This window comes from Hemitrygon akajei, chromosome 21 (assembly GCF_048418815.1).
Source record: "Hemitrygon akajei chromosome 21, sHemAka1.3, whole genome shotgun sequence".
NCBI classification, from domain to species: domain Eukaryota; kingdom Metazoa; phylum Chordata; class Chondrichthyes; order Myliobatiformes; family Dasyatidae; genus Hemitrygon; species Hemitrygon akajei.
Window position 1 is genome coordinate 61318081 of NC_133144.1, and position 15976 is coordinate 61334056.

Here is a 15976-nt window from a genome sequence, read left to right on the forward strand (position 1 = left end):
TGATTTAGTTTAGCATGGCATCAAGCTCTGATCAGATATTATGAGCTGATGGACTGCCTTCTGTTTTATGTGTGTTACAATGAGCAAATAATCAGCTAAAACACTGGCTTTTCAAGGGTTTCTGAAAGGCAGAGCAGGTTTCTTAGATTAGATTCCTACTGAACTGAATTAATTTCCAAGGATGCCTCCAACACTCTCAGAGGTACTGGTACAGTTCCATGCAAGCACTGGTTGTCCTTTGCAAGTATGCCACTGCACCTGCTGTTCCTTTGAGAGCCTACAGTGAGTTACGACAGGCTTCACATCATGGACAGAGGGATAGCAAAATCCTGCTTCCCACTCCCCAAGAGATACAGGTGAATTTTACACATCATGTGGCTGTGCCTACAAGGATTGACTGGTTCTATCAACATGGTAATGATCTGGACTAGTAGCTTTACACTGGGAAAACACAAGAATGCATCAGGATTGTGACCTGGTTTCAATTCCTACTACTTTCTGTAAGGAGTTTGTATGCTCTCCTTTTGACTGCATGGCATTCCTCTGGGTACTCCGGTTTCCACGCATGTTCCAAAGACGTATGGGTTAGTAGGAAAATTGGTCACATGGGTATAATTGGGCTCCACGGGCTCATTGGCTGGTAGAGCTTGTTACCATGCTGTATCTCTAAATAATAAAATATAATAGTGTTGGCGTGTGGCCTAGTGGGCAAGGCATCAGACTAGTAACCTGAAGGTCACTGGTTCGAGCCTCAGCTGAGGCAGCGTGTGTGTGTCCTTGAGCAAGGCACTTAACAACACATTGCTCTGCGACGACACCGGTGCCAAGCTGCATGGGTCCTAGTGCCCTTCCCTTGGACAACATCGGTGGCGTGGAGAGGGGAAGGCCTGCAGCTTGGGCAACTGCCGGTCTCCCATACAACCCTGCCCAGGCCTGCGCCCTGGAAACTCCAGGCGCAGATCCATGGTCTCTCGAGACTGACAGATGCCACCACCAATAAAAGCTTCAATCTGAAACTCTACATCTGGATTGGAAGCATAGAAGGGAGATATCCAATGTAGGTGAGGAGTGAAAGTGGAGCAAGAGCTGACAAGTGATTGGTGGAACCAGATGAGGAAGAGATGATTGGCGGATATAGTCAAATTGGGAAGTGCAGGATGGAAATAACAATAGGGGCTGGGAGGTGATAAATGGACATGGCAAAGGATAACAGATTATGGAATCTGGTAAGAAAGGAAAAGTGGAACTAAATAAAGCAGGGATAATATTACAACATGGGTATATCTGAGCAGTGTAGGCTCATTGGGTTGGAAGGGCCTGTTATTCTGCCGAATTGCTAAATAAAAAATAAATAAAATGATGGAAGTACGCAGAGAAATAAAAACAGATTTAATGCTTCAAGTCTCTGACTCCTCATCTGCTATTTCTAACATCCACTTTTTTAAAAGATTTCCATAATCTACAGATTTTTTTGCCTTTGATCTTTGCAATGTTGCCAAATCCCATTTATTTGATCTGGAACAGAACAAGACGCTAAATTCCTCCACCTCACAAACTTTGAACATTTGAAAGTAGAGCCCTAGATTCCCCTATTCAGGAGGAAGACAGAATATGTTTCATTATAAATTACACAGGCCACAAAAGGAAAATCAAATATATAATAATAGCTTGGAACTCCCCCCAGTTGTGTTCAAAGGGCTCTGGGAATACATTCAGACGAGACTGTTCCAAAACTCCAGCGTTCAAACTGATGTAAGTGGGTGGGACTAATTTAGCAGAAGAGAAAGGGAATATTTACTGTAATCTAATTAAATGGAGAATTCATAAATAAAAGGTAACAAGACTAATCAAGCTTAGAAGGGTAGGTCTCTATTCATCTCTATTTGAGATTAAAGTTCCAATATGTTCCTCAAGCAGTACAGTAATTACACAACTTGTATGCCAAATACTAATTTCCTAGAGCTGATCTCTAACTTGTCCATATATATCCAGGGCTCAATAGCAGAGGATGTAATAAATTTGCAATGTTTTCATTTATTCGAGGAAGTGGCCAATAGTGCTGCCTTGCCTATGTAAGGAAGAAAACTGAGAGCACAAGTCGTAAACACAATAGATTCTGCAGATGCTGGAGATCTTGAGCAATACACGCAAAGTGCTGGGGGAGCTCAGCAGGTCAGGCAGCATCAATGGAGGGGAATAAACAGCTGACGTTTCGTACTGAGACCATTCATCAGGACTAGACAGGAAAGGAAAACAAAAAAGAGGGGAAGATATAAGTAGACAGGTGATAGGTGAGTCCAGGTGAGAGGGAAAAGGTAGGTGGGTGGGGCAGGAGGGATGAAGGGGAACGATGCAAGAAGCCAGGAGGCAAAGAGTTTAACTCCTCTGTTACCTGCCAACTTGTACTCTTCTCTCTCCCTTTTCATTCCGCCTTCTGCCCTCTTCCTTTCCAGCCCTGATGAAGGTTGTCAGCCCAAAATGTTGACTGTTTATTGCCCTCCAAAGATGCTGCTTGACCTGCTGTGTTCCTCTAGCACATTGAGAGTGTAGGTAATGTGTGAAAAATAAAACCAGAAGCTGGAATAAGTCTTTGTAATTATTGTGGCTTTCCTGCAGGACTGGTTACAGAAATCCAGCATCATGGTTTGCAGCAAATGATCCCATCAGTTAGTCAAAACACCTACACTTCTTTAATCCTGTTTAAACCCTCAAGACATCTCTTCCAACTAATGAAGTCACGCTGCAGAATCCGAGTCCAAAACAGGGACTGGAGGCAATGGAAAGTTGGCCAATAGGTGTTGGTGGACAATGAGAAGTTGTAACACCTGTCCTTTAACCTCTCCTCTGGTATGGCCTGGCCAAGTGATAAACACCAATGCCCAGGAACAGATAGGACTAGGCACTGGCGGATACAGCCCAATGGTGTTGTAACTTTTCATTTTCCGCCAACACCTCTTGACCAAATTTTCATTGCCTCCAGTATCCCTTCTGGACTTGCATTCTGCAACATGACTTTATTAGTTGGAAGAGATGTCGTGAGAATTTAAAAAGGATTATAGAAGTGTAGGTCTTTTAATTAAATAAGGAGATCCATTTGCTACATCACAGGAAATGCCCTCCCCACCATTGAGTACACTTACATGGAACGCTGCTACAAGAAAGCAGCATCATCAAGGACCCCATGGGGAGGAAGTACAAGAGTCTTAGGTCCCATACCTCCAAATTCAGGAACAGTTATTACCCTTGCCCATCAAGTTCCTGAACCAGCTTGGATAACTTCACTCACCACAACTCTGAACTGATTCCACAACCTAAAGACTCACTTTCAAGGACTGTTTACAACTTGTGTTCTCAGTTATTATATTTTTTATTTGCACAATTTGTCTTCTTTTGCACACTGGTTACTTGTCAGTTTTTGGTTTATGTGGAGTTTTTCTTCATAAATTCTATTGTGTTTCTTCACAATAAATGCCTGCAAGAAAATAAATCTCAAGGTGGTATATGGTAACATATACTTACTACGACTTTCTTCTCACCAAAGGCCCAGATAGTATTTCTAGGCTAGAATTTCTACTTCAATCTACTTGCATTTCTTCCTACCCAGTGTAGCACACACAATTCTTCATCAGAAAACCAAACACAGAGTGTGTGACTGTATTGTGAATTTTCTGTGTCCAGTCTACAGGGCAGACCCCAAGCTTCTATTGCCTGTCACTTAAGTTCTCCATCCCTCTTTGACCTTTCCATCAGTGGTTTACTGCTCTATCATAAGCAGACCCAACATAAGAGTAGGGAACACCAGTTCAGAGCAGCAGACCCACAACTCTGACCATTTCTCTTTCCATAGATACTGCCTGCCTTGCTGAGTTTTCCCACCATTTCAGCATCAGTTTGATCAGATTTCACCTCCTGCTTCAGGGACAGTTGTGGGCTCCGAGAATCCTCACCAGTCTCATTATGCCACCTACCTGCAGGAGGTACTGCACCCTCAAGTCATGACTGCCTCTGGCCAACTCTGCAGCTGCCAAGTCCTGATAGATGGGGACACATGCCATGCTCTTTTCACCCTTGTCAAGTTGCACCAGTCGAAGTGCTTTCTGGTAAGATGCCACAGCCTTGTCCCACCTGCTCTCCTTCATGTGGAGCCTGAAAAAACGCAGTGAAACCCAATTAGTTGCATGAACATTTCAGTCCTGTTCCAGTACAGTGAGCAAAATCTGTGACAGAGGGAGGGCTGTGAGGACAAGTTCAAGGTTCAAAGTACATTTATTACCTAAATATGTATACATTACATAACCATGAGATTTGTCCCCTAACAGGCAGCCATGAAACAAAGAATCCCAAAAGAAATTTAAAAAAAGACCATTGAACACCTTTGTGCAGAGAGGGAAAAAACACATCATGCAAACAATAACCACAAGCAGATAGTGTTCTGAACTGAACTGAAGTCCACAAACAGAATACAATAATTCAGCGCAGAGCAAAGTCGTGGAGCAGCGATCTGAACTGGCCCGTCCCTCAGCTGGGCCCCAACACTCCGATCTTTTCAATCTGGTCTGGTGCCTAAATCAACAACCAAATATCGGGTTCAATCACCTTGATATGCTCTGGGGTCAGGACCCTGCCGCCTCAATATGGCCTGTAACCAACCTTCCCGATTCAGCCCTGAACTTAAGTCTCCCGTCCAAACATTGAATTCAGTCACTTTGGTTTGCTCTGGTGCTCAGACCTCGCCGCCTCAATCTGGCCTTCGGCATGGCACTTAAATCAATCAAGCCTTGGGTCTTCCTTGCTCTCACCACAGGCCCGCCGTCTCACCTTGCCTTGGTTCTGCCATATCCAGTTGCTTCCAAGTCCAAAGGACGTTACAGCCTATTATTTGCGATGACTGTTGCCCAAAAAGGGTGTTTAACAAAGTATTTAGTCGTTTTCCCTTTTTCATAAGCCACCAGTCAGAAGATGCTGAGGTTCATCAGCGCCATTTTAAACAGGACAAATTAAAAGTGTGATGGAAATGGGAGTGGAAAGAGCTGTAATATTAGCTCAACTATTTTACACCTTCGTACAGCATAAATGATTTCAAATGACCCCTTCATTTTAAATTTAAATCTGCTGAGAATCTAGTATGTTGCCACCTTGCAATATACACAACAACTGTTGTAATAAATCCAATATATCTATTCAGAGTGCAAAACGTTCTGCTAGGCACACACATTCCAACATTACATAGCCTTTCCCCTTCCTATTTCCGTAATCTACTCCAGTTTTACGTTTCCCCCAGAATCTCTGCACTTCTCCCAGCTCCATCTCTCCACTTCAAGGGCTGGGAATTAAACGCCGAAACTGCCTTCCCAAACCTCACTGAATCTGTGGGAATGCTATGTTTGTGCCAGAATGTGTGGCAACACTTGTGGCAGCACATCCTTAGGTTCTGCTGGTTGTTAACGCAAACTACACATTTCATTCTCTTTTCCATAGATGCTGCCTGATCTGCTGAGCTCCTCCAGCATTTTGTGTGCGTTGCTTTGGATTTCCAGCACCTGCAGACATTCTCAAGTTTGTGGAACACATTTTACCGTATGTTTTGATGTACATGTGATAAATAAATAAAATCTGAATTTAGACATGCTGTGGAACCTACAGAAGCAACAGACAATTTGCTGGAGAAACTCACTGGGTCACACAAGTGACCCTGGTTTTGGTCATCTGTACAGTAATCCTCTAAATGCTTTTGTTTTGAACAAATTTCCCATGAAGCAAGCTGGATTTCTTCCTACTGCAGTAAAATGTGATATGTAAAGAGAAAAAGGCAGAGAGAGAGAGAGAGAAAGACACAGACAGACAAAGACAGAGACAGACAGAGAGAGAGAGAAAGAAAATTTACATCTTTCAGTAGTGCATACGCCTCATTACAGAAACAGAGAACTAAACTAATTTTACTAAATTCACTAATCCCTCAAGTGAAGTAAGATTATTTGGTGCCTGTGGAACTTGGGGTGAGAAGACGAGAGGATAAAAAGGGATGCATGCTGCCTGTCCCTATCATCTCCAAACAAGATAAACAGGTGTTCACTCAGTTGAAGTAACCAACACAGTAACCTGATGCTAGTGAAATTTAATGCTGGCTTTATAAATTCACAGCTCTTTACATATCATTTTTGTTCTGGATTCTGCTATGATCCTCTCTGCATCTTGCCGAGTCTATCAAAAATCACCAGTGGGTTAAACTATCAGTCTGATTCACGGAAAAGTTTGAAGTATTTGGATCAGGAACAGTAACACACCCAAAACACCAAAATACTAATCAGTACAGTTTCTAATAGAAACCTCTGTGAGTTTCATTGCTGAATTATTACATGAGAGATGATCCATGTTTCACAGACACTTAATTCTAAATGGATTTTATAAAAAGCAAATTATTCCATTAGCTTTGATTCATCCTCAGAAGCAATACAAGGATGTAATTTTTTTTGGTTTTACCTATACAGTTTTAAGTTGGTCAGAACAGGAAGTGACATTAAACAATTTTGAATCTTGAATGTAAATTTACCACACTCAATTGTTACTCATGGAAATGTGGGATGAGCTATAAATGCTGGCACAGCCATCAACATTTATATCCCAAAAATCAAATAAGAGACAAATGAAATAGGAGAAAGAGTAGGCCATTCGACTCCTTAAGCCTACCCTATCATTCATCAAGATCACAGTGAAACCTTCACCTCAGAACTATTTTCCAGAACTATCTCGATTCCATAAATGTCCAGAAATCCATTGGTCTGTGTTCTTGAATGCAACAACTGAGCATTCACAGCCCTTTGGTTGGAGAATTCCAAAGGCTCAGAGGCAAATAACCTCCTCCTCAATGTCAGCAAGACAACCTTTCATTGTCCTCGAACAAATCCTACACAATCAAGAAAGCTCACCGACACCACTTTCCGAGGAGGCTGAAGAGAGCTACACTATGCACGTCAATACTCACAACTGACTACAGATGCACACAGTAGAGAGCATCCTAACATGCTGCTTCACTGTACAATACAGAAACTTCACTGCAGTGGACTGGAAGGCTCCACAATGGGTAGTCAAAACAGCCCACTATCAAGGATATATATTAGGGAAAGGTGCTGGCAGAAGGCTAGCAGTATCATAATGGATCTCACCCATCCTCTTTATGGACTGTTTGTCCCAGTCCTATCAAAGAGAAGACTAGGTAGCATCAACCAGGATCACCAGACCACCAGTCCTGCGGAACGGTTTCAGTCCGAAACATTGGCTGTACATTTTTCCATGGATGCTGCGCCTGCTGAGCTCCTCCAGCATTTTGTCTGTGTTCCACCAGATCCAAAAATAGTTACTTTCCCCAAGCAATAAGGCTAATCAATACCTCCACCAACATTCGCTCTAATTTATCTTTTCTTTTACAGTTGCGTGGACCAATCATTGCCCTGAGCAGGAACTTTTCACACGGACTGAAAACTGCAAAGAAAACATTAAATTTTTTTGTAATATGTACACTATGAGTATTTAGAATGAAAACTGGAAAAAAACCATACTTTTACAATCACTCCTTTGCCAAGCGTCACTTTATGTACATAAATCAATGTATATAAACTATCTTATGAATTTATATGTAATTTTTTATTGTGTTCTTTTTTTTGTGCTGCATCGGATCCAGAGTAACAATTATTTTGTTCTCTTACACTTGTATACTGGAAGTGACATTAAACAATCTTGAATCATTCTGAATAAAGAAATTTCTCCTCATCTCACATCCTACAAACGTTTGTACTTTCTATACTCCTCAGCCAGAGAAAACCTCCTCCCTGCAGTTGAAGGACTGCCCGTCTGTGTGGAAAGGGGCTAGTTTAGCTGTGGTTGTTTTTGTTGCTTGCGTTCTGTTTTGTTGTGTTCTGCGTTGTTCTGCTGAGCATTGTGGGCATGCTATGTTGGTGCCAGAATACTATATATACTATATCGCGGGCTGCCTCCAGCATATTCCTAGGTTGTGTTATTTGTTAACGCAAACAATACATTTAATTGTATGTTTCCACATACTTGATAAATAAATCTGAATCTGCAGTATAATGTAAGTTTCAATCAATTCCTCCTCTTTCTTCTAAACTCTACAATCCCTGTCCAATCAAACTTTCTCTATTCCCACTTGCTATTTCTAGAAGCAGTCTAGTGAACACATCCTGATAGAGGAGGTTATTATAGAGTTTATCATGCAGATTTAGGTCTTTAGACTGATGGAGTTCACGCCTCAGTGTTAACATTTCAGAGGATGTTAACATGTAAGTGCCATTACAAAGAAAGCACAGTAGCACCTCTACTTTATTAGAAGTTTGTGAAGATACAGCATGTCATCTAAAACACAGACAAACTTTAATAGACGTGTGGTGGAGAGGGTAACTGGTTGCATCATGGCCTGGTATGGAACCACCAATGCCCTTAAATGGAAAAGCCTACAAAAAGTAATGGAAACAGCCCAATCCATCACAGGTAAAGCCCTCCCCATCAGTGAGCACATCTACATAGAAAATCACTGTCACAGGAAAGCAGCATCCATCATCAAGGACCGCACCATCGAGGCCATGCTCTCTTTTTGTTGCTGCTTCAGGACCTTCAGGATCCACACCACCAGGTTCAGGAATAGTTATTACCCCTCAACCATCAGGCTCTTGAACCAGTGGGGATAACTTCACTTACCCCAACACTAAACTGTTCCCACACCTATGGACTCACTTTCAAGAACTTGTCATCTTATGTTTTCGATATTTACTGCTTATTTATTTATTGTATTTCCAGTTTGCTGTCTTTTGCACAGGGGTTGTTTGTGCATCTTGTGTGCCATTTTTCAGTGATTCTGCCCCCATCACGTCCCCAGGTTTTGTGATTGTTAAACAACATATTTCACTGTATATTTTGATGTACATGTGATAAAACAAATTCTGAATATGAATCATTACACAAAAGCAGAATATTTGTTAAATGATGAGAGACTGGATCATACTGATGTTCACAGGAACCATGGTGAGGTTATTCACAATCACAGATGTGGCCAAGACTTAAGAGAGCAACCCTTTATTTTGAGGGGGGTTTCGATAGAGGAGTAAGGAAAACTTATTGCAGTTGTGTAGTGCTTTCTTGAGACAGGACCTGGAGTATTGTGGGGTGTTGTCAGAATCCAGTTCACATGTAGGGAACTCGTGCACTCATGGGTAGAACTCCACAAAGGAGGCAGCCGAGCTGAGCATTGAACCTGCGAGGCAACTTGAGTCTCCTTACCCCAAGACTGGATTGCAATGTGTCGCAGCTAGTAGACACACTAACTTGTAGTCTAATGACCTGGTTTCAATCCTGAACTTGGGTGCTTTCCTGAATGGAATTTGCATGTTCCCATTACAACCACATGTGTTCCCCTCACCCCATCCGGTGCTCCAGTTTCCTCCCACGTTCCAAAGACGTGCAAGTTATTAAGTTATCTGGCCATTGTAAATTGTCCCTAGTGTGTGGGTGAATGGTAGAATCTGGGAAAGTTCATGACAGTGTGAGAGGAATTTTTTACAATGGGGTCAGTGTAAATCAAAGTTCAAAAAGTTCAAAGTTCATGTCACCATACATAACCCTGAGATTCTTTTTTTGCGGCCATCCACGGAAGATACTTCACCATGATGAAGGAACCTCACTATGGTTCCTGTGAATATCAGTATGATCCAGTCTCTCATCATTTAACAAATATTCTGCTTTTGTGTAATGATTCATATTCAGAATTTGTTTTATCACATGTACATCAAAACATACAGTGAAATATGTTGTTTGTGTTAACAATCACAAAACCTGGGGACGTGATGGTGGCAGCCCAGGTGTCGTCATGCATTCAGTCCCAATATAGCAGAACTACACAGAACATACCAAGCCCCATTCCTTTCACCCTCCCACTGACCCATCCATGCACATACATAGTCCTCTAACCGCAGAACAGGTCCTCTTCCGCCTCCAGCAGACTTGTGGATTCGCATACACTGGACCCCGACTTCCTCAAAGTAGATAACTAAATTTCCCCACATTATATTCCATTTGCCAAACTCTTAACCATTTACTTAGTATGTCCATAATCGCTTGGAAGCATTTTTATAATCTCGTCTGTACTCTGGCAATGGTTACTTTTCAGTCCAGTCCACACAGTGGGCCACAAGTTGGCATTTGTACAGTTTACTTAATGGTTCTTAAATATCTTGCTCCTCCACCATTAGGCTCTTGAACCAGTGGAGATATCTTCATTCAACTTTACTCTCCCCATCACTGAATTGTTCCCACAACCTATGGACTCACTTTCAAGTATTCTTCATCTCATATTCAATATTTACTGTATATTTTTTTTTCTCTTTTGTACTTGCACAATGTATTGTCTTTTGCACATTGGTAGTTGGCCCAGTTGGGTGCAGTCTTTCATTGATTCTATTACGGTTATTGGAGATACTGATGTCTGCATGAAAAAATAATCTCAGGGTTGTATATGGTGATGTACATGCACTTTGAGAATAAATTTACTTTGAACTTTGCAGCTGTAGTGCTAAGAAGAGTTAAGAAGTAGGACTTGCCCCAAGAAAGCTTCATTAACTATCTTAGGTTCCTGAAAGGAGCCGGGTGAAATTCCAGCTGCAACAGCTGCGTTTATTTCATTTGATCCATGTGGAAATCCAGTACTGATGACTTTATTCCAGAAGAGTAAAGAAGTGCTTTGGACTTCCAAACCCACAGCTACAGGCAACATTCTACTGACTAACAGAAATTGTACGTAGAATTATAATTTACGAGGTTGATGTCCCATGGTGCTGGACAAGTTAAGATCAAGCACAGTGATTAGGTAAAGCCCGTGCATCCAACCAGCATCTGCTAGTTGGATTCAACGTTTTGTCTCCATTCAAGTGCTTGGGGTTACAGCAACACACATGAAATGCAGGGTGAACTCAGTAAGTCAGGCTGTGTCTATGGTGTGGAATAAACAGTCAACTTCTTGTGCCAAGACCCTTCATCAGTACTGGAAAGAGGTGGAAGGCAGAATAAGAAAGTGTGTGTATGTGGGGGGGAGGGGAAGGACTACAACCTGGCAGGAGATTAGTATGACCAGATAGGGGGAAGATGGGTGATGGGTGAGTGGATAAAGTACGAAGCTGAGAGGTGACAGGTAGAAGAGGTAAAGGGCCAACACATTGTAGTTACCCTCTTAACCCTTCTCTTCTCATCATCCACCCATCACCTCCCTCTGGCTCCTTCCTCCCCTTTCTTCCATAGTCCACTGACCTCTCCGATCAGATTTCTTCTTTTTCAGCCCCTTACCTCTTCCATCTACCCCCCCCCCCCACACTCAATTCTGACCTCCAGTGCTGCTTGTGTGAAGCTTGCATGCTCTTCCTGTGACTGCATGGATTTCACCTGGACTGCTCCAGTTTGCTAAGGATGGAGGTGAACTGGCCACTGTGAGGGGACCCGATGGGGAATGTGGAATTATTGGTGTCTCAATGGGCTAAAGAGCCTGCCTCTGCTTTGTATTAGTCTGTGATTATAAAGTGACAACATTTCCAAAGCACTTCACATAAGAGGAGATAAGGCCTGGACTCTGTTTTATTTAAGCTCATCGTTGGCTGTAGAATGCTTAGGATGTGAGAGAAGCTACAGAAACAGAACTCTCCTCCATTATAAATTACCAAGCCCACTCAATGGGGAAGAGTCAGAGGTTCTGATTACTTCCAATTATTTTGTTTCTGTTACTAGCTATTAACTAGATTTCCCAGCTCAGGAAGCCAAGAGGAAACCAGAAGTTGCTGTAATCTTTGGAACTATATGCACAGCCACCCTGACAAATCCAATCCAACTCAAAAATCTCACCCAATATTGTGTTACCCCTCCCCATGTCAGCTGTGCAGGCAAGTCATAGGGGTATTTAAAGCACAGGTTGGAAGGTTTTCTTGATTAGAATGGGCATTAAAGATTATGGCTAGCAGGCAGGAGAATGGGGTTGAGGGGGAAAATAAATCGGCTATGACTGAATGGCAGAGCAATTTCAATTGGCTGAATTGCCTAATTCTGTTCCAATGTCTTAAGGTCTTTCACCCACTCCTTCTTTCCCTTTCTGTCTCTATTCCCACTGCACGCTCCCACTCCCCTGTCCCCAGTATCTCCTCCTCCTCCTTCTCTCCCTCACCCCTGCCTCACTCCTTTCCACCAGTGACCCTTCCATCCAACACATCCCTGGTCCTTCATCGGGTAAAGACTTCAGGTCTATTTCCATAGGAAGACTATCCAACGATTTTAACAGTTAATGAAAAAGCAAAGTAAAATTTAAAAATCTCACTGTAGTGGGAGTATTAGAAAGCATTTGTTTAAAAGCAGCAAGTTGTCTATTCCTCCAAAATCCCACGCCAGCTTTCCCTTTCAAAAATAATTAAGTGCCAACGAGAGAAGCTCTGAAAACAAACTGCAGGTTTGGTGGTGACAGTTTTCTCCTGTGGGGAAGTGTGGTCTGCACAGCAAAGAAACCCAATGAATGATTCTTTTGTTTATAGCACCAGTGAAAGTCAGCGGCAAATGAGCTGCCTGATGCCGAATGACCTCATCTTTTCCCTGTATGAGTAATAAATGAAAAACTATATCATGTATGTACATTCCCTTGGAGATGGGCGAAACTAAACACAGAACCAAGTCAAATTAACTCTGTGTAGGCCAAGTGGCTTGATAACAATTATACACGGGTTAAAAGATAAGCTTTATTTGTTACATGTACATTGAAACATACAATGAAATGCATCGTTTGCTTCAATGATGAACACAGTCCGAGGATTCTACTGGAGGCAGACACGTGTTGCCATGCTTCCAGCACCAATACAGCATGCCCACAACGTACTGACACCTTTCGAATGTGGGAGAAACTGGAGTACCCAGAGGAAATCCATGTGGTCATGAGGAGAACGTACAATCTCCTTACAGACAGTGTTGGGAATTGAACCCTGATTTTGCATCTTTTGCTGTAAAGTGTTAAGTTGACTGCTGAACTTCCGCATCACAGTTAAATTGGCATGGGGGGGGGGGGTGGTGTGAAAGGAGAACAATCAGTTATTTCAATCTCCTGCTTGTGGGATCTTGCTGCACATTTGGCTGCTGCAGTCCCTACATTGCAACAGTACCTTCACAACTGTGCATCCAACTGTGCCATTTCAGTTACGGGTTAATCATATTACCGTGGTTTTGAGTCTCTCATTCACACACACACAAGCTCGCACATGCACACGTCAGACTGGTCAAGGACGGCAGTGGACCAAACTGATTTTTAGGGTAAATCAGTCTTTTGTTACAGGATTAATTAACAGCTGCAGTGTTGGGATTTGATATCTCTAAATCAGTTATCCTAGTCTCTGAGTCTCTGGTACACTGAGATAATCAACATTCTGTTCTCAATTCAGACAGCATCACAGAAGAACAAAAGGAAACAGCAGCAGGGCTAAGCTACTTGGCACCCTCCAGCACAGCCTGCCATTCAATGAGTTACACAGCATGGAAACAGGCCCTTCAGCCCAGCTTGACAATGCTGACCAGGATCATGACTGATCCAGCCTGCGTCAGCTTTCCGACTCTCAAATCACCAATCTTACAGAAAATTATCTACTTCCTCCTTAAGCACTCCCAGCGATCTCACTTTTATAACATTTGAGATAGAAAATTTTAAAAATTCACCCCTTTCTGTGAAAAGCTGCTGCACACTTTGGTGTCAAATGATCACTTGCTAATCTTGAAACCATATACCCCTCATTTGTGATATGACTTGTGGAACCATCTCAATATCTATCCTCTCAAAATCCTCAAGATGGTGTATGTTTCAATAAGACCACTTCTCATTCTTCTAAGCTCTAAAGTACACACATCCGTTACAGCCCAACAGCACAGAATGGGTTAAGGCAGAAATCTTTAGTTATCGGGAAGTGAACATTCTTATTAAACAGGCCACTAAACAAGTTCACTATCACTTACTGACGCCCTTATCGACATTTGCTTTGGCAGCCTCCTTTTCCACTATCACATAATGAAGGAATTTGCAGTCCACCAGCTCCCAGGGGAGGGTGGGGGGGGGGGGGGTTCATGCTGTAAATTGCTGAACAAATATTCATGTTCTCACAGTCATCACTCATACAAAGTATAGTTCTGTTTGACTTGATTCCTCACGGATGTCCCGATTCACATAGCCTGTTGGGAGCTCGTGAATCCCACCAGGCCTCAGTGAGAGAAAGCTGAAGACTGTCTGAGAACTGAGAGTGACAGCAGGTTGCTGATGCACTACAATGTCAAAACAATTCCCCAAAGTACAAAGCAGTACAGGCTTCCATTTACAGATATAGTCTTTCATATTTTGGAATGTACCAAGGTTAACAGCCAATAGAGCGACATCCCACCTCTAAAGCAAAAGGAACCTCAGAACATAACCATAATTAAATACACCTTAAAGTGGTCAACCAGAAAGTACACCACTTTTGAAAGAGGCTTGCCAGGACACTGCCTGGATTAGAGGGCATGTAATATAAATGTTATTTTCTCTGGAGCAGCAGAGGGGCAGAGGCGGAAGGGATTCCCCTCCAACCCACCCAGGGGTGAAATGTCTAATAGTAAAGAACAAGCATTTGTAAGGGGGTGGAGTGGGGGTGGGAAGACTACAAAGGAGATGTGCAGGACAAGATTCTTTTTATGCAGAGAGTGGTGGGTGCTTTGAACACACCACTAAGGAAGATATTGAAGGACCATGATGAAGGGTCTTAGCCCAAAACGTCAACTGATTATTTCCCTCCATAGATGCTGCCTGACCTGCTCAGTTCCTCCAGTGTGTTGCTCTGGTTTTCCAGCATCTACAGAACCTCTTGCGTTCAGATATGAAAGAGGTGCTTAAGAGGCTCTTAGATAGGCACATGTAGAGGATTGAGGTATATAGACCTTGTGCATATCCTTCCATTAAAAGGATTAGTTTAATTATGTATCATTAGCTTAATCAGTTCAGCACAACAGTGTGGGCTCGAGGGCCAGTTCCTATCCTGTACTGTTCTATGGTCATTGCTGTAATGTCAGAAACACAGCAATGTGTTTGCTCTCAGTAAGATCCCACAAACACCAATGTGTTAATGGACAAATAACCTATTACAGTTGAAGGATAAACACTGCCCAAGATGCCTTGTCTTCAAAATTAGTGCCATGCATCTGTTACAGCACCTGAAACAGCAGAATTTAGTGTCTCACCAAAATAACATGCAGCACCCCCTCAGTGCCACACTGATAGCATCAACCTAGACCTGGGTTTCACATCCGGGATTCCGGAGGTCGCTAGGGGTTACTGCTCACAGTGGCGGGCAATGACCAAGCAGCCCTGTTAGCAATCTTGTTGGAGGTCTCTCAGCCCAGTATTGCGGTGCACAGTAGGACTGTGTTTATTTGGTTGAGTCCATTCCCAGTTTTTGACACTGAGATTAGGAAAGCTGCTAATAACTGCACAGAAGGGAGGATGGGAGGCCGATTAGGAGCATGAAGTGTGTTTTCCGAGCACTGAATGGACTCGCCCAACTTGGGCTGTGAAGTCAGCCTCTCCCTCCTGAATTACCTCCCCCAACTTCCCTGTACATGCCACCAACTAACTTATGGGAGCAAGCAAACTCTACCAGTGCAGTAGAAAATTGGAGGGAAATTTTCATTCTAAAGACAGTCTAGTATGGTGATTTTTGAAGAGGAAGTGTGAGATGGAAGAGGAGGATTCTAGGCTTTGGACTCTGGACAATTCTGATAATGGCAATGATGAAGAATTACAATTGAGTCATTTCACTGCATTAGTGGAACAACTGAGACAAAAATATCCGTCTTTATAATGAAAGCTACTTTGCAATGGGTTTTACATGGACTGGTGACTGAAGTTGTCCTATTCCACTGTGCCTAGTCTGTG

At 42.7% G+C, this 15976-nt stretch overlaps 1 protein-coding gene across 1 annotated transcript in view; it reads right to left on the reverse strand.

Annotated features, from left to right (window-relative positions):
* ttc23 (tetratricopeptide repeat domain 23) overlaps positions 1-15976 on the reverse strand; it is a 63404-nt gene that overhangs the window by 25943 nt on the left and 21485 nt on the right. The window contains exon 6 of the mRNA XM_073025570.1: positions 3969-4146. Within this exon, the coding sequence (XP_072881671.1) occupies positions 3969-4146 (178 nt within the window). The remainder of the gene's footprint in view (positions 1-3968; positions 4147-15976) is intronic.